Below are 19,551 nucleotides of genomic sequence, written 5' to 3'. Positions count from 1 at the left end.
ACTCACTGTCCTCCAGGAATATAACAGGTTTTACAATACATGAGTTTTTTTCACAGAGACAAGGATTTTTTTAAGAACTTCAGGAATATTTGCATTAACCCTTGCAGTAGGGCTACCCCTGTTCTGCAAGGGTTAACTTCTCGTTTGTGTCTAGGTAGTAAAAAAAACAAAGTTAGAATCACACAATGCTTTGATCGGTCCTTCCAGCCTCTCTCCCCTCCTCTGCAGCGGTCTAAGATCCCGTAAATCATCAATGTCTATACACAGTATACAGACATGAGTTTTTTTTTGGGGGGGGGGGGGGGGGGGCAGGCTGGAGGGAGCGATGTGACAGCTGGTTACCTGGAGCTTCGGGTAAGTATATCTTTGTTATTTTAGCACACAGACAGGCACTTAACCCTTGCAGTGCAGGTGGTAGCCCCACTGCAAGGGTTAATAACAAAAAAATCCTGGAGCTCTTCTTTAAATTCTTATTTAGAGCACGGAGATGAGCTAGATAAGATACGTTTTAAAGCATATCTTGCATCAAAGTGCCAGGACCATGGGGCCCAAAATCCATTAAAATATATTCCCTTTACACCTCATCATGCAGCTGGCCATTCTTCCAATATCCTGGGAAAGCTGAGCATCCAAAACCTTAGAAGATCCAACACTGCACAGAACTTTCCTGTGGGATTTGGGATCCTCTGATCTCCCTGGATCCTGGCCCAGTGACAAGTGTGCCACAAAGAAAGGTGTACGGTGACTTCTTGTTTTACATTTTTATGGCTGTCACACGCTTTTTTGAAGTAGAGCGGGTACACTGCAAATGCATGCAGGGTGCAGCGTAACCACTCCCCAATCTATCACACATTAACCTCTTGCCGTTTAAAAAAAAACTTTTATGAGTAGGCTCAGGCCTATGAAAAACCTGCAAATCCTCACTGGAGTCCCCCTGCTTTCTCAATGACAGCGCTCACGCTGCACAATCCCCACGCCCATCCTCTGGCCCCAGTGAGCGTATTCTGCTTGGTAACTAGTGACGCGACATCGTAAGTGTGTGGTCGCTTTCCGGGCGACGTCATTCCTGCGCGCTACCGGAAGTGGCGGCTCTCAGTGGCTGCATTATTTTTTTTTTTGGCAGCAGCAGGATACTCATTTCCCAATATGTCCAAAACGGTCGCGTATTTCTACGATCCGGACGTCGGGAATTTTCACTATGGTGAGACGAATCACACGAGGAGCTATTATGGCTGTGCCTGACACGATGTGTGTATTGGGTATTGCAGTATGACATGTTTATTACCTTTTTAATAGGACGCTGGCTGGGTGTCTGCTGGTTGTGCCAGTGTGATGGGGCTGAGTTTCTGCTGGTTGTGCCAGTGTGATGGGGCCTGGTGTCGGCTGGTTGTGCCAGTGTGATGGGGCTGAGTTTCTGCTGGTTGTGCCAGTGTGATGGGGCCTGGTGTCGGCTGGTTGTGCCAGTGTGATGGGTCTGAGTGTCTGCTGGTTGTGCCAGTGTGATGGGGCCGAGTGTCTGCTGATTGTGCCAGTGCGATGGGGCCGAGCGTCTTCTGGCTGTGCCAGTGCGATGGGGCCGAGCGCCTTGTGGCTGTGCCAGTGCGATGGGGCCGAGAGCGCCTTGTGGCTGTGCCAGTGCGATGGGGCCGAGAGCGCCTTGTGGCTGTGCCAGTGCGATGGGGCCGAGAGCGCCTTGTGGCTGTGCCAGTGTGATGGGGCCGAGTGCCTGCTTTGATATGAGAAAGTATGCGCTGTACACTGTATATTAATAGATTCATTTTATTATGTGATGTCATGACAGACATCTTTAGGGTAAAAAAAATAACATTTGTCACCTCTTTCAGGCACTGGTCATCCCATGAAACCACACCGTCTGGCTCTCACACACAGTCTGGTTCTCCACTATGGACTGTATAAAAAGATGATTGTAAGTGTCAGATGTAATTCGTACAAATACATTACCTAAGTTTCAGATTTTGTTTCTTTTCCGAAGTCAGTTTACATATTTTGGAATAGCAACTTACATAATGTACATATACATAATGCACTATATTTTAGAACAGGATGGGGTTGGAAAGAAATTGGAAGACACTCTCATAGTAAAGGAGTCCAGCTCAGAACATTGTTGTAAATAAAAGCAAGATCATAAGACCATTCTTTTACAACACATGACATGATGTGGGATTTGGGGGGGTTGACTTTTATCCCTAGTGTAAGAGTACAGTTATTTAGTCTTTCGTTTACCACTTCAGTACCAGCACATTCCACCCCTTCCATTAACAGGCCATTTTTTTCATTTTTCAGCGTTGTGATAGTTTGGCTCCCATCATGCAACACTGTAACAAAATTAACTTTATATTAGTGCTGCAGCTAACGATTATTTTTAAAATCGATTAGTTAGCTGAATATTAAGTTCGATGAATTGGATTTAAAAAAAAAAAAGGTTCCAGTGATGGAGAAGCGGCCTGCGGCGAGGAGAATCGGTGAGCAGGTCAACTAATCGAAAGTCAACTATTCCATGATGGAAAACGTTGACAACATTTTCCATCATCGATTTATAGTCGCCTTAGTCGATTAGTTGTTGCAGCCCTACTTTATAACATGTGTGGGGGACAAATATTTATGTGGTATTTAAAGGAGAATTATGGTATCAGTGAAACACACTCATCCCTTAGTTAGAGCCAATGTGTGACACTGAAGTGGTCACACGTTCGTTCTATTGATCAAGAACTGAGCGATCACATATCACTGAATGGTCCGTTCACAATCTTATCCCTGCAGAGAATGGTGACTGTCAATCACCACTCCATGCAGGGATTCCTCCTCCCCTCTCCGTTCTTCCAGCACTGACTGGAGGAACAGACAGGGGAGGGGGCAGACAATTGTCTCGAGAGGCGGAGCCAGCTGTCAATCAAGCAGTGGAGTGGAAGCAGACAATGTTGTTGGGATCTTTCCTGACTGCAGTTTTGGGTCACAGGAGGACATTAGTAAATGTCCTTCCGTGACCCTAAAGAGAACTATGGCAAAAAAAAAGGTTTGGCCAGGTTTGGGAGGATAGAGTTGAAGGGTTTATTGCATGGATGTGCAGGATCAGGGAGGTGAAAGGGTTAATAAACAGGTCAGACCACAGAGAGAATGGATCGAACATAAGCAGGTGAAGGGGGGAGGTTAAACGGGATAAAATGATTTGAAACTTTATTTACTTTTTGCTGCTGCAGCTTGTTTTTACTTGGAAGTAATGAATAGACTACTCATCCATTCATTGCTTCATTTACTTTCCCCTGCCTCTAATGTGAAAGGAAAGGGAGGGCTTGGCAATGTAAAACAATCACAGGAGGCAGAGCTGGTCTGATTGGCTCTGTGGCTAAAGTTGCGGCTCTCCACTGTCTAATGCCATGGGGGGCAGTGGCTTCAATGGACATGGCCATTGACTCCTTGCTGCGCACATGGAGATGGACTGTGACTCTGGCTGACATAGGTGCACAGTTAAGACGAAATGGGGTTTGTTTTTGTCTTATAGCTTTAATTCTGTTTCTATTATATTAAACACAACATTGGTTAGGTACAGGCAACAAAACCACTTTTCTTCTCTGCAGTTTCTTAAATCAGCTCTGGAGAATGTAGTGTTATTGTCATTATCTGTGTACATTGCTTTGCAGGTCTTTAAACCCTATCAAGCTTCACAACATGACATGTGCCGCTTTCACTCCGAAGACTACATTGATTTCTTGCAGAGAGTGAGCCCCAATAACATGCAAGGCTTCACTAAAAGTCTCAACGCTTTCAATGTTGGTGATGACTGGTAAGTAATAGTGTATACAATGCATAATCGAGAGAGAAACTTATTACATTTGAACTGGAGACGTGCAGCTACAAATCAGTCAAAATAAGTATATTTAAACTGTCTTATTTGCCAAAATGTTTGTAATTGTGTATAGTCAGTCTAATGATTCAGACACACCTGCCAAGCAGCATGGCCGGGCCCAGAACTTCCATTGTAGTTGGTTCAGAGCATTTTCCTAGGTACTGCACAGCATATAATCACATGACAGGAAACGGAAGTCTCCTGTCTCCAGAAGTTTTTGTTCTTAATCAAAGAAGGGAAAGTCCGTTCTGTGTGTAGTCAAGATTTACGGCTTCTCTCCCCTCCTGCCCTGTGAACACATGGAACGGTCCTTCCCTTCTTTGAGAGCGAAAACTTCTGGGTATGTCTGGTGAGTGCATTAATAAACAAATACAGAGCACGGAGAGCTGACACTTTGAGATATATAACCAAAAGGAAACAGTTTAATCAAGTGGAAAAGGAGTGGACAGAAACGCAATTTGGTTGCACCTACATAGCTCAATTGAAAATATCCAATAGCAGGCTGGCTATTGCTCCCTGCCACTGCCCACTGTATTTACATTCCACTGAATCCAGTGAAGTGGAAAGGCGACACTAGGGGTCTAAAATATCCTTAATGTCACAATGAGACCCTGTCACCTCCAATGTGCCATCACATAGGGGGCTTATGAGCCCCCCCATGTGATGGCAATGAGAAAAATTAAAAATCCCCCCAACCCTGCAAACGTGCGTATACTAACAGAAACGCAATTTGGTTGCACCTACATAGAAAAACGATGATTGCACTACACATGTCAATTAATTGATTAATCGGCTAACTAATCAATTATGAAAATAATCGTTAGCTGCAGCCCTAAACAGCATTAACACAACATTTAAATTAGCTGGAGCTGCTCTTGCTTGCACACTTTGGTACTTTTTAATTATTTCAAATATTCATATAAAAGTGATGTAAATGAATCCTTGTAATAAAAACCCTGTTTCATGTAAACTTTGTATTAATACATGGTCCACCTATATTTGCTCACTACATACTGTATGCGAGTTCCAACTATAGCATGGTAACACTGTACAAAGATCTTGCCTTGACAGTCGTATGATGACTCTGCAAGTCTACCTTGCGGGGTATGTCTGATTTATGGATTTTCTAGAGCGTGTTATTACTAATTATTTGGAACACCCACTATGATTCTAGTAGCCAGAGTCCATGTGATCTTTTGCCTTGGGTTTGGCCACATGAGGTAATTTGGGAACAGATTTCGATGTAACAAAATGAGATTTGGTAATGCCACCATTATCTTAATTCATTACTGTGAAGTGTGGATTTCAATGGAGGCAACATTTTAACCTCTTTGTATACTGCATTCTTAACTGATCTGGTTTATATTGGCTGCTATACAGCGCACACTGTACCACACTCGAAAGTCCTATTTGTTGTTGCTCAATTTTCAGTCTGCCAGCTTTCATTCTTTTCAATGGAATGTGAGCAGGTTGGATTAGTCCTTTTCAACAGAAAAATAACAGCTGACTGATTGCCTGGGCTTTCTAAAATGTAAAATCTCACCGTGCAATAACACTTCCGAAGCCTACAAGCACTTGTTATGTTATTACCACCATCCAGCCTAGATATCACAGTGATGTCCGAACCTATTGCATTATAGTCTGATTGGAATATAATGACATTCAATTGTATAAAGAGGAAAAAAGAATAAAATAGGACCTCAGATGGCAATCGTGTGTTCAAATTGCTACAGGCTATGAAATATCTGTTTAGGGGCTGTGCTTTGCTTAGATCTTTACTTTCCAAACCCTTCCCACCAGCAGTTTGTCATATGTGGATTTGGACACAGGCAGTTAAAGTAAACTCGTCAAGAGAATAATAGGTCGGCTGCTATTGCTTTTCCTCTTCTGTAAATGCTAGTTAGCTGGCGGTTATGCTAACTAGTACAACTTTTCTTAACCAGGGTGCCTTCTGGCTTCTTGACATTTTTGTAAAGCACCTTGCCTTTTCATGGGGCAGGTCGGCCGGCCACCAGCACCATGGAAACAAGTAGAGCTAATCCAGGTATGGTGGGTTTCAGTTAGAAAAAGACAAACATTCTCTTCCCTTCAGGCCTGCTCCACCTCATACCCTCTTCCATGCTGCTGCACCTCCTAATGTGATAGTAGGACTCTGAATTTGAAGGGGACACTGAGGACTCTGATGTGAAGAAGACTTCTCACGTAAAGGGGGGCTCCTGATATAGGGAGGGCTCCCAAATGTGAAGGGAGGCTCCTAGTGTCAGAGGAGGGGATGCTGATGCGAAAGAAAGAGGCCCCTGAGGTGGGGGGGGTTCTGATGTGAAGGGAGGAACCCCACTTTTTTAGTTTATCTTGGATAAAGGTCTGGTATGGCTTTTGGAGGGGTCACATGGCACATTGTTACATTTTAGACTGGTGTGTCTCAAGATTCTGCCTACTTTTAAAGGGCGCTGCAAAAAAATGGTCGAGAAGCGCAGCACTGGTATTTATATTTTGGGTCACTGACCTCAACAAGTATACAGTTCAGGAATTTCAGAAAGTAGTCTTAATCTGTATATTTGTTCAGGTCAGTGGTTGATACAAAAGGATCAGATGACAGCCAGGCAACTGATATTTTCAGAAGTACAGGGTTGCAATGGCAGACTGCATGTTTCTGTCATGACAGGTTTCTTTGAAATCTTTCTCTTACATTTTAAATGTTGCCGAGACGCTATTTTCTCACACCTACTTTCACAACATACATTGGTTTGGGGTATATGAGAATAGAGTTGGCTACAATGGTTTAGTTAACAGCAAAGGGAATGTGGATCATTGCTCCTTACCTAGGTGGAACTTATGTACGGTATTAGATTTTCATAATCTTCCATTGTTTCTTTACAGTCCTGTTTTCCCCGGCCTATTTGAGTTTTGTTCTCGGTACACAGGAGCGTCACTACAAGGAGCTACTCAGCTAAACAACAAGGTAATGATCTTTATGAATAATAACTGCTAGAGATGGAGTGAAATCTCAGTTCTCTGTATATGGAGCATCTTAAGTGTTATTCTGATTCTTTGTGTCTCATGTCCCATTCACACCTACATTTCCCATAACGTCTTCCAGGACAGCATCACGACAGCATCACGAGATGGAATCTCCTCTGGCGGACTATCTGAGTCGGCATCGGATACTGCAGGACGAATGAGTCCTGAACCAGGAAGTATTTTCACTGATTTCAGAATCTCTATTTCCATTAGTCTTCCAGGACAGCAACTGCCCGCCCATTGATGCTTGTAGTATTAATGTGATGTGGTGGTATTGCCTGTATGTGCCTTGTCTTTTTCCAGCTTGCCTTCGGTTCTCGTGATGACTGAGGGAGTGGAGGAGAGGAGGGTCTTTTAAACAGATTAAGTGACGTGTTTCCTGTGTGTGGGGGAGGAGATTCCATCTCGTGATGCTGTCATGATGCTGTCCTGGAAGACTAATGGAAATAGAGTTACCGGTAAGTCCTAACTCTGAATTTTGCGTGCAATTAGGGATTCCTGCGTTGTGAACTGACGATTTCCTGCCGCTTCCTAATCTGCCATTTACAATTGGCAGCTGTCACCCATTCAAATAATGATCGGGTGACAGCTGCTGCATTTCAACACTGACACACTGCATGTAATCCTATGTGATACGTTTACATGCGGTTAAGGAATCCATTACTATCCCTGAAAGTTTAGATTGTACGTCCAGGGAGAGTGATTGATTCCTAACCGCATGTAATCGTATCACATACTATATTACATGCGGTGTGCCGACATTCAAATACAGTGGCTGTCGCCTCATTGTTAACTTGAATGGGTTACAGTTGCCGCTTGTAAACAGCAGATTAGGCATTCCTGCTGCAAGAAATCACAAGTTCCTGATGCAGGATTCTCTAATCGCACCTACAATATAAGTGTGAATGGAGCCTTAGACATTAATGTGCCAGTTGACTACAGACGCAGAGAATTGGGCAATTTATGAATCCTGGGGTTCATGAACTGCTAGTTTCTCCACAGATAAAGTAATTCAGTGATCATATATAGTGAATGATCTCTGCACTGCACGGTGCCTGGAAGTTTGGTAGGCAGATGATGTGCATTTAATTACTATTTGATTCCGGTGTGTGGCTAAGGCATCTTTCTATAAATGTGCTAGGTTGTAAATGTATTACATTTTACTTCTCTTCGCACTGATTACTTTATCATACTTACTCTGCACATCATCATTCTCCAGGCAATATGATAAGATCTATAAAATCTCTGTGCTTAAACCCTGCTCAAATTAATATTAGGTTGCATCTCTTTTGGGTCATCCCACAAAATCTAGAGTTTCTGTATTGTAATCTATTAAGCAGTAATACACTTTAATAATCTTTAAACCAAGTAAATGTAAAGACTTTTACTGCAATAAGTGGTTAAGTCCGTCATCCCCTTTTGCATAACATTGTCCTCAGACATTTATATAAGTATTATACTTCTGTGTAGGCTTTGGTGAAAGGGGTCTTGTTTACCAACTAAGGTATGACCTTTTTTTATCTTGATCGTTGCCTTTTCACTCTTGGATAGCCATAGTAGTCACCTGTAGAAGTGCTATAAGTGGTGTGGCCTTCTCTGTACAATGCAGATCCTGGGAATTTTGCTGCTCCAGCAGCCTCAGAGCTGCATTTTACCTTATTGAAAAAGGTGATCAGGGTGAGATACTAGAGGGAAATCCTGCGTGTTAACATTCAAACTACTGTATGTTTGAAGCGCTTTATTATATTTTCTTTTAATGTACCCTGACTTTGAAATTCAAATGTAATTGCTCGCCTTTCAGTCAAGCTGGGTTCCAAGCATTCTATTTATTAAAATCTCTGGCTGCTTTGTAATGTCTTCCATCATGATAGATAGATATAGATTTGGTAATGTCAGTGGGAATCTCTTGCCTGTAGCTTGCTAATTTTTCGAGCAAATTGTAGGAAATTAAATTGCAAAATGGTTTTAATTAGAAAAGAAATGCAGTAAATTTGAAATGTCTTCTTTATAAATAGTCCTCCCAGTGTGATTTTGGGTTGGGTTTATGTATTTCTGTATAGAATAGATTAGAGCTGCAACAGTTAATCGATTAAGTCGATTAAAATCGACGATTGAAAACATTGGCAACGTTTTCGATCGTCGATTCGTTGGCTATCGATTGCTTAGCCTGTTCGGGGCTCCGCACGCGGCCTGAGTCGCACGTCACGCGTCACACGCTGCTCCCGACGTGCCCACCGCACAGGCCGCCGCGGCCGCATAAGCCACGCCCACCGAACAGGCTGAAGCCGCGCACGCCGCTGGTCTCCTCCTAGCCGTGAGCTCCCTCACCCGCCGCGGGCCTGCAGACCATTGAGGGGCCCACCTTCTAAAAGTAAGTCAGGAGTGGACTACTCTAGAAATGTAACTGTAGTGATCTGGATGTAATGACATCAGCTTATTTTAATAGTGAGCACTTTTCAATTTAGTCAGAATCTCTCAAGGAAACCTCTTATTATTGAAAAGGGCCCTCCCCATCCCCTCCCTTTTCAATAATAAGAGGTTTCCTTGAGAGATCCTGACTAAATTGAAAAGTGCTCACTATTAAAATAAGCTGATCTTTGCCTGCCCTCAATACAAACTAGTGCAACTTGAATGATGTTCCATTTTGCACATGTGGTTGGCACTTTCCTTTTTTTTTTTTTAAGCGGCACACTGCAGAACATTAGCAGCTATAGAGGAACAACAAATCCCAGCAATAATTCATTAAACAGCCTGTATAATGTATTTTTGCTGGGATTTGTTGTTCCTCTATAGCTGGTGGTATTCTCCATTGCGCTGTGCAATGTATTATTGCTGGGAAATGTAGTTCCTCTATAACTGGTCAGTGGTAATCTGCATTGCACAGTATAATCATTATACAGCGCAATGCAGAATACCAGCAATAGTACATTATTGTATAATGTTGTACTATTGCTGGCATTTGTTCTATTCCTATATAGCTGGTGGTATACTGCATTTCGCCGTATAATCATTATACAGCGCACTGTAGAGGACTACAAATCCCAGCGATAATAAATAATATACAGCGCAATGCAGACTAACGCCAGCTATAGAGGAATACATCAGATCCCAGCAATAATAAATTATATACAGTGCAATGCAGAATAACGCCAGCTACAGAGGACTACAAATCCCAGCAATAGTGCATTATAATATAATTTACTATTGCTGCATTCCTCTATAGCTGCTGGTATCCTGCATTGCGCCGCTGTATAATGTACTATATTGCACACCACACTTTTTTTTTTACTTCCACCGTGCCAAGCTTGCTCCTGTGATGGACTACAGTCTCAAAAGAAACTAGTAGTCCATCACTGGAGCCTTTTTTTTTTTTATCTGATTAATCGAACTTAATATCGGCCAACTATCGATTATGAAAATAATCGTTAGCTGCAGCCCTAGAATAGATTGAATTCAGTGGGAAACCAAGCTTAGAAAGTTCCATTGGACAGGTAGACTATAGACCTGCTAATTGTTAGTACTGTAAAAAAATGATACACATGGCATTGAGTTTTTCCAAATTTGAAGTGCTTACCTAATACTGTTTTTCCGCAGATTTGTGACATTGCAATAAACTGGGCTGGAGGACTTCACCATGCTAAAAAATTTGAGGTAATAATAGAATACTTTTGTATGTGTAATTATAAGGGGAAACACTAATGCTGCACATTTACTTAAGCTGATCTTCAGGCAAACAAATGAATACAGTTTGTCATTTTGGGAATCCAGTTTTGTAATTCGGGAACTTCTTGCAGAAAGCATAGCCAGATCATTGAAACACACTCAGCAGCAGTACATCTTGTTCGAGAGCACTGGTCAGTGTAGGAGGAGTAGCCCTCTGCTCACTCTGGCCTTTCTTCCTGTCAGGATCTTCACTGTCAGAAAGTGTTTTGCAGCAGTGTCTGATTGGCTTAGAGCACTGGCCTTCCATCTCCCAGTCGGAGTGCTGCTGTTCAGGGTATTAAAGAAGGCTGATATTCTATTACATTTTGGTAGTTGCCTATATAGTGAGGGGGAAAAAATGACCAATCCATGAGCATTTATAATTACAAACTAAACATAAAATGTTGCTGGAACGTTAATATCCTAAAATAGTTTACCATTTTTAAAGTCCAGGAATGTAAAAAATTAAACCCTTGCAGAGGGGCTACCCCCGCACTTCAAGGGATAACTGCCCATTTTTCTCTAGGGGTCAGAATACAGAATATATATTCACCTGATCCTTGGTCCTGAGGTGGTGAGTGCTCACCACCCTCCCATTCCACTCCAGCTGTTGTATGTCCCTCAGTGTCCTCACGTCTAATGCAGGTGAATGAACTGCATTAGATGTGATGAGGTCAGCCGAGCTTAAACTGGGGGAGTAGAGGCTGCAGGGACTGGTCTAGCCCCACTGCAAGGGTTAGCTTTTTTACATTTCTGGAGTTCCTTTATAAGCCAATACAGATGACATTTACTGTTCCTTGTATATAGACGATTTGTCTTTAATATCACTCCAGCCATGCTATTGTGTTTATATAGTCAAGCAATAGTTACCTAGACTTTCATTTTTATGTGTGTTGAGATGTTAGCGCAAGAAAGAAATATAAATGTCTCCATTACAACCGGTCACTGTCCAACTTTTTTTTCTAGTGCAGATGAGTATTAGAAATGAAAATAACAATTTTCTGTAGGGACCAGAGAAATACCTCTTTTCTGCAACATGTAGACTGATACCCCACATGCAAACCCCCCCCTCCCCCACCCCTCCCCTGAATGGCAAAAATGGACACCTCGAGCATTTACCTCATTTGACGCTAAGCCTTATAAAAATGCAGACTCGGCATCAATGAGCATAGCTCCCGACCATTGTGCCTGCCACAGGTAGGCTTAGTGAGGTTAACCCTGTACTCTCATCAGGATCAGCATCACTGAGTAGTCTAGGACACATCAGCTGCCTGTGTGACTGCCACAGCGACCGGGCAGGGAGCTTAATAACGTTGAGCCTATGAACACTCTAGCCTTATTGGTGCCCCTTGGAGTCCAACCTTAAGTGGCTCCAAGGGAGGCACGGGCCTGACCCCATGGTCTGGGAGTAAACCTGTGATCTCTAGATGGGTGTTTTTTCATATAGTAAAATTGTGAAAAAGTGTGTTCTACAGGTCTTGTTTTTCTCTCGCAGGCTTCTGGATTCTGTTATGTCAATGACATTGTGATTGGTATTTTAGAACTTCTCAAGTAAGACTTTACTTTTTTTTTCTCTCTTGTGTATAACTGTTATTTAGTTCCAATCTATTAGTCACATTTATTTGTAACATAATCCAACTTTGAAATTCATTGAAGTAAATGCTTTGTGAAGGGCATCTGTGACAATGGTAAATATCTGTGGGCGAAACCTCAGATGGTTAACTGCCGTTCATTGTGCCATGAACTGCATAATGGTTCTAGAGTGGTGACATCACTCGCCTGAATAGGTTCGGCTTCACGGCTTAGAAGTAATGTGCCATAAACGTGAAGCCAGGGAAGAATGTTTTATAAAATGATTTTAAACTATTAATTGGGGAACAAATTTGTTTAGGCTTAGTATATGAAGCCTGTGACGACATGGTCATCAGTTTATGGGTTATATGTGTATTGGTGTTGAGTTGTGTTTAATTATGTTATACTTGGTAACCTGCTTATCAAAAGACTGTCAGCACCATCCCTCGTTATCTCTCTTTGTACTCTGAAGGAGCTCAGGACAATTACATTCTGGCCAGGCTCCTGCTATGGCTGTCTGGAGCTGTTATGCAGGTGGACCCCTGTGGTGTTGTGCAGACAGAATGTCCAGGGAGGGCAGGGTGGATGTGATGGGATTATAGTTTTATCTGATCACTTTCTGTATAAAAGGTTGCACAGTTTCTTAATAAATCAGAGTTTGTTTCACCCTACACTCGAGTCTCGACTAGTAACTAGGAGCTAAAGGTCAGCGGTTTGCAATATCTCCTGAGCAAGGAAGAATACAGCGGCGGGCATCCTCATCCTGAATACCGGGGTCCGTCACATAATGGGTTGTGTTCATAGATTCTTTCAGACCTGGCAGTGATCTGTATCAGGGACATCACATCTACCTTAAAGCCGAGGTGAGATAAATAAAATGTGAGGCTCAACTGTCACCAGTGCTGAAGTTAACCGCTTGCTAAATTACAATGTAATAAAGAAATGCCCCCTTACATTGATGGTCGACAGAGAAATGCCCCCTTACATTGGTGGTCAGTGGAAAAGTGCCTTCTTACATAAATGGTCAGCGTAATGGCCTCTTACATTGGTGATGGATGTGGGAAGGATCCCCCTATATTATTGATGGGGGGGGGGGTACTGCTCATTGTCAAGGCACTTTAAAAAATCGTTGATGTGTTTGTTACTGAGACAAAAAAATGTTCATTGCTCAAAGAAAACCCTAGTGACCTCTGGAGGAACTCCAGGGTTCAATGGAATTGATTGAGCAAAGCTGGTCTAGAACTTCTGCCAGATTGTCACTGCTTTTTATGTAGCCAATGAGGAGATGACACCTTAATTACTGTCTAGGGGGCAGGTATCGGTCAAAACTATAACGGGCACAGACAGCATTTCAAACCCCTCAGAGGTTCTAAACATTTCCCTCTCTATTTAGGGCTAAAAGTAACAATGTAAAAAGAGAGAAGGGTAGTAAGAATCTTCTGGCTTAGTGACAGACATCATCTCATTTCCTCCAACTTCTGTAGTTTAGCATCTACGTTTAGTCTAGGTAAACCGCGGCACCTACTTTAGGACATGGAAATGATAAAATTATGATAAAGGAACATGCAATTTCAGTAGCTGGTAAGATGTAGGAAATATGTATTAGCTGAAACTAAGAATCCTTATGACAGCATATATGTAATTATTTCTATATTTTTATGGTCAGTAGATCTAAGAATTAGCCGAGACGGTATGTCGGGGCTGTGAAATTACTTTCATTAAAATAAATTGTGCGCTTATTAAAGCTAGGTTTTAATCTACAAATGCCAGTCCTGCAATATGCTTAACATCTTTATCAGCTTTTACAGTGATTTGCTTATAGCAAATTCAATAAAGCCCCTTTTTAGTTCAGTTTCAAATTGCCCCTGTCAGTATACAGAAAAAATGATCAGTGATTTCTGCAACACCAAGTTACATTTATATTTAGAACTGATGGGCAAGTGACACCTGCAGGCTAAACTACACTTTAAGTTGTGTTATTTATCTTAAAGGAGAACTATGAAGCGAGTGAAAATCACTCAGCCTCATAGTTCGAGCCGACGTGTGACAATGAAACTGTCACACGTCGGCTAAATAGATCGGGAAGTGAACGAACACATAGTTGCTCGCTCACTTCTCGATCATGTCACTGCAGAGAGCCGTGACTGTCACTCACCACTCCCCGCAAGGATTCCCCCTCCCCGATCCGATCCTCCAGCGCTGACTGGAGGAACAGCTGGGTGGATCTCGATCAGTAATGTCTGGATCCGTCCCCGCTGCGGCGGTTTCAGTATACCGCGAGCTGTAGCTCACGATATACTGAGCTTTGAGACACGAGAGGTTGCTAGTTTATGTCCTCCCGTGACCCCTAAGAGAACTATGGGGGAAAACACTGACCCCATAGTTCTCTTTTAAATGTTTGTGGCTGTTTTCTTATGGTGGTTGTTAAGGCAAATCACAACTATTGATTGGGAATTGATCAAAATTGGAGCAGGCAACATGTGAAGCAGTTGCCCATGGCAACCAACAGCTTCTATCTTTTGTTTTCAAAGCTTAACTAAGCAAATTGAAGAGAGAAGCTGATTGGTTACTGCGTGCAACTGCTTCAGATTCTCTCTGTTCCAGTTTTGATAAATTCCCCTCTAGTATTTTCAGAGCGAGGTCAGCAATGCCAGCTTATATACTTATACAGGTTTCCTTTTTAAAGCATCATTATTGGTGTGCAGGAAAGTTTTGTAAATGATCTCTTGTTCTCCAGGTATCATCCACGGGTCCTCTATATCGATATTGATATCCATCATGGAGATGGGGTACAGGAAGCATTTTATCTAACTGACAGAGTCATGACCGTCTCATTTCACAAATATGGCAATTACTTCTTTCCTGGTACAGGTAAGAGCTTTGTCTACTTTCTGGATCAGTTGGTAAACAAATTATAAAAAATCACTTTTGTTTGGCAGATATCAAAATGGAGAAGGCAAACCCTGAAATAGTCTTTTAACTTGTACATAACTAATAAGCGCCTTATATTTGTCAGTAATGTGTCACTTGAATGTGGATCCATTCTGTGAAGCAAAAGTAGTTGTTATTTCCAGGTTTTGTAACCTAATTCCTAGGACACGACAATCTTATTTTGATGTAAAAAGCAAATCTATACTTCTGCTGTTTCCTGGTAAATCAAATATTTAGTTTTTTGAGATTGCGGGGACCTTAGTGGTGAAATATCCCAAACAGGAGTCTCTGTTCAACTGCTACAGTTGTTAAAATGCTTCCACCAATGGATTCTCTGTAATGTAGAGTAAACAAATGATTTAGAACCGAAAGAGGAATCCCGTTAAGTTGTGAAAGGGCCAGCAGTACAAACTAACATTTACAGGGTTATTCACAAAAGGGTGAAGAGTTTGGAGAAGTGAACAATCTAGGACAACATAGCTGAACTGGAAAGTGAGCTGAATTGGGGAATTTTTCCAAATTAGCTATTTTGGCCTAGATTGTTCACTTCTCCTTCCTTCTCCAAACTCTTCACCATTTTGTGAATAACCCTGTTAATGTCAGATATGAATGTGGCCTCTGACACCTCATATGGGAAGATCGCTGCAGATTACCAGATTTGTTGTTGTTTTTGGAGTGAATTGGTGGGTTGTGAACAAGCCTGGTTAAGGGTTCATGCAGATGGTCATGTAAGGGGCTTCCAAGCCCTGTGAACTCTGCTCCACTTCACTGCAGCAAGAAAATAGAGGGCCTTCCCAAGTTTTACCTCCCCTTCCCAATTAGATTTGTATGTGGTTCATTGTACCCTATGAGCAGTGGTCCTGTAACATGCACAAATGATTGGCTGTTTTTCCCAAGTGCAGTGCAAATTATCTGAATTGAATGTGCTCCTTCAAGGATGCTGTACTACCCTCATCACAGCAGTCAAGTGCTCATGCCTGGAAAATGACTGCTACTAATAGGCTTCATGAAACCCTATAGGTTTACAGTTTACAGTAGGTGGTGATGAGGGCTTCACTGTGCTCAGCTTGACACAGGGATCATGCTGCTTCTTATATGCAAACTCTAGCACTGGAATGTGGTGGTTTTGGGAGTTTTCTAATTGGTTTAATTTGTATTATTCCAGGTGACATGTATGAAGTTGGAGCTGAAAGCGGGAGATATTACTGTCTAAATGTGCCATTAAGAGATGGCATAGATGATCAAAGTAAGTAATTCATAATATACAGTACATCAGCTGTTTAATGACTGTACTGCAGTCGTGTGCAACGTGTGGCCTGCCAGTGTTCAGCATGGGGCCCACTGTGCTCTCAGGTCCGAAGTACAGCAGGGTTCATACTTAATGCCATCATCTCCTGCAGGTGACAGTCGGCTTTAGTGCTGTGAGTGCCAGATGTCTGTGACAGCTACGGTCCAGCACAAAGCTCAGGAGTTGAGTCAGTCAACTACTGGGCTCCTGCTCCTTAGGATTGCTTCTAGCAGGAACTGTGAACACAAACACAATGAAGAGGTGATGTCATGTGTAATGTAACAGCACTTTCAGTTTCAAGGCTCAGACAGAGTTGATGCTCCTCGGTCTTGTCCCCCCACTCAGCTGTTGATCACTGCTGTAGTGATCTGTTGCTGGCTGATTGCACTATTAGAAGTGATGATAATGGCGTAGTGGTTAGCGCTTCTGCCTTGCAGCACTGGGGGTCCCTGGTTCGAATCCCGGCAAGGTCACTATCTGCAAGGAGTTTGCATGTTCTCTCTTGTGCTTGTGTGGGTTTCCTCCGGGTACTTCGGTTTCCTCCCACACTCCAAAGACCTGCTGGAAGGTTACGTGGCTCCTCTCTAAGTTGGCCCTCTGTGTATGCGTGTGAGATAGGGACCTTAGATTGTAAGCTCCTTGAGGGCAGGGACTGATGTGAATGTGCAACTATGTAAAGTGCTGTGTAAATTGTCGGCGCTGTATAAACACCTGTAGTAATAATAATAAAGGTATTTTTTTTAATCAAAAAAGTAGGATGCGCTGGATGAGATTTGCTTTTACTGCATAGGCGTCAAATACTTAAAGGAGAACTATGAGATGAGTGAAAATCACTCAGACTCATAGTTTGCGCCGACGTGTGACAATGAAACTGTCACACGTCAGCTCAATAGATCGGGAAGTGAGCGAACCCATACCATTGCTCGCTCACTTCTCGATCCTGTCCCTGCAGAGAGCCGTGACTGTCACTCACGGCTCCCTGCAGGTATCCCCCCCCCCTCCCCTGTCCCCGATCCTCCAGCGCTGGCTGGCGGAATGGACGGGGTGGGTACAGCTGGCTCTGCCTCTAGATAGGCAGAGTCAGCTGTCAATCACACAGCTGGGTGGATCCAGACAGTAATGTTGGGATCCGTCCCGGCTGCGCCGGTCCCGGTATACCGCGAGCTGTAGCTCACGGTATACTGAGCTTTGGGTCACGGGAGGACGCTAGTTTGTGTCCTCCCTTGACCCTGGGGAAAAGCACTGACCCCATAGTTCTCCTTTAAGTGTAAGTGAGCACAATATCATTTAGAATTTTAGCAGTTGCAAACCTGTGAAAATTTCAGTTGTGCTAATTCCTATCTGTGCAAACCCAAAGTGATCTTATCTAAATGTTCCCATTTTAAGGAACGGATTATATTTTTACAGTGTCACTATTCACTAATATTGTCAGACAAACATTTTACCTCACATTACAGGAACAAATCAGTGTGAATGGGTCCAAAGCTATTGTGTGGCCTTCTGGACATGATGGGAGCCATGCTTTAGACTCCTGATATTTACTTACTGCTGTATTGCAATGTGCCAGCATGTTTTTTTTTTTTTTTTTTCATTATTATTTTTTTAACATAATTGTAAGTTATATTTGCAAGTAACTTTCAGGTTCTAATTTACTAAATAGATTATAGTGATACTTTTTTGTTGTCTCTCCTTACAGGTTACAGACACCTCTTCCAGCCTGTTATTAAACAAGTGGTAGATTTCTATCAGCCCACCTGTATTGTTTTACAGGTAAAGACATTACATACTCACTTGTTGGCACACACACCTTTACTTAAATTCTTTACATACAAATTAATAAAGTATTTTGTTATTTATATACAGACAGGACAAATTTGTAGGTACTCTTTCACACAAAAAGAAGAACCCACAATTTTCTGTGACAAAAGTAATTGGCATCCACAATTGTTCCATATTTAATATAAATAAGACTTTGGTTTTGAGTTTTCAACAGAATCTTTTTAAATAATAAAACAAATAATCGCCGGGACCCTTAACCTACTATTTAGTTGCACAACCTGCAGAGGCAGTCACTGTAAACAAGCAACTTCTGTAGCTCTCTTAGAGACTTCTGCACCTGTTAACAGGTAGTTTGGTCCACTCTTCTTGAGCAAACCGTTCCAACTGTCTTGGTTTTGAAGGGTGCTTCTCCAGACTGTATTGTCTCAGCTATTTCCATAGATGTTCAATAAGATATAGATCAGGTCTCATAGAAGGCCATTTCAGAATAGTCAAATGTTTTGTTTTTGGCAATTCTTGGGTGCTTTTAGCTGTGTGTTTTGAGTCATTATCCTGATTCCAGACCGGAATTTTGGCAAATTCCAGTCTGTTTTTTTTTATGTTTTACGTTTAACATCAGAGTCTTCTTTTGAGTCCAAAAAGCAATGGATAATGTAATTAGGCTTTTGATGAGCCCTGACTTTGGAGTTCAGTTTGTATCGCCCTGGACTTTTCCTTGGCTTTTTGTATTTGGCAATCAGAGGTCTGGTTTCCTCTTGCGGCCAGGGAGGTTGGCTATACCCTCATGGACTTTAAACTTACCATGGACTTTGCCTTTGTTATTCTGGTTTATACATTTAATTTCTGATCTCTGGTTCATGTTCACTGTGGTGCACACAATTATGGCAAACAGCACAATGACTACGTTTCCCCCATTTAAACAGGCTGATTGGCTGATTACCAGATTGAGGATGTGTCATTCTAACTACATAAAACATTTAGTTTGAGATATTGCTATAATCCAATTATGTATAATCCTTTAGGCTGGGTTCACACCTAGGCGTATTGAAAATGCATGTTTTTTGCACGTTTTTTTACCGCGATTCACGGTAAAAAAAAACGCCCGTTTCCGAGGGATACTTGGCTGTATCCCAATGGAACCGCCCGACCAAAACGCCCCAAAGAAGTACATGTACTTCTTTGGGCGTAGGGCGTTTTCCCGCACGTTCGTACTCGTGGAAAACCGCCCAGATGGGAACCATGCACATTGAAAATAATGGCATTTCCCTGTTTGAGCGTTTTTCCGCGAGTACGAAAGCACGGAAAAACGCCTAGGTGTGAACCCAGCCTTATATTGGTACCAACAAATCTGTTCAGTCTATTTTAAAATATCTTTGTAGAAAAAAAACTAAGT

General features: G+C 42.3%; 1 protein-coding gene across 1 annotated transcript in view; it reads left to right on the top strand.

Annotated features, from left to right (window-relative positions):
* Positions 1–1,081: 1,081 nt before the first annotated feature.
* HDAC3 (histone deacetylase 3) overlaps positions 1,082–19,551 on the top strand; it is a 30,382-nt gene continuing 11,912 nt past the window's right edge. Inside the window, exons 1-9 of the mRNA XM_018570520.1 lie at positions 1,082–1,201; positions 1,845–1,927; positions 3,660–3,802; positions 6,746–6,827; positions 10,481–10,537; positions 12,084–12,139; positions 14,898–15,031; positions 16,257–16,337; positions 18,076–18,149. Of these exons, the coding sequence (XP_018426022.1) occupies positions 1,147–1,201; positions 1,845–1,927; positions 3,660–3,802; positions 6,746–6,827; positions 10,481–10,537; positions 12,084–12,139; positions 14,898–15,031; positions 16,257–16,337; positions 18,076–18,149 (765 nt within the window). The 5' untranslated portion in view covers positions 1,082–1,146. The remainder of the gene's footprint in view (positions 1,202–1,844; positions 1,928–3,659; positions 3,803–6,745; positions 6,828–10,480; positions 10,538–12,083; positions 12,140–14,897; positions 15,032–16,256; positions 16,338–18,075; positions 18,150–19,551) is intronic.

Source organism: Nanorana parkeri, unplaced genomic scaffold, assembly GCF_000935625.1.
Source record: "Nanorana parkeri isolate BGI_ZX_2015 unplaced genomic scaffold, ASM93562v1 scaffold1545, whole genome shotgun sequence".
Taxonomy (NCBI): domain Eukaryota; kingdom Metazoa; phylum Chordata; class Amphibia; order Anura; family Dicroglossidae; genus Nanorana; species Nanorana parkeri.
The sequence above is the reverse complement of the archived record's forward strand: the minus strand, read 5'-3'. Positions and strand labels throughout refer to the sequence as shown.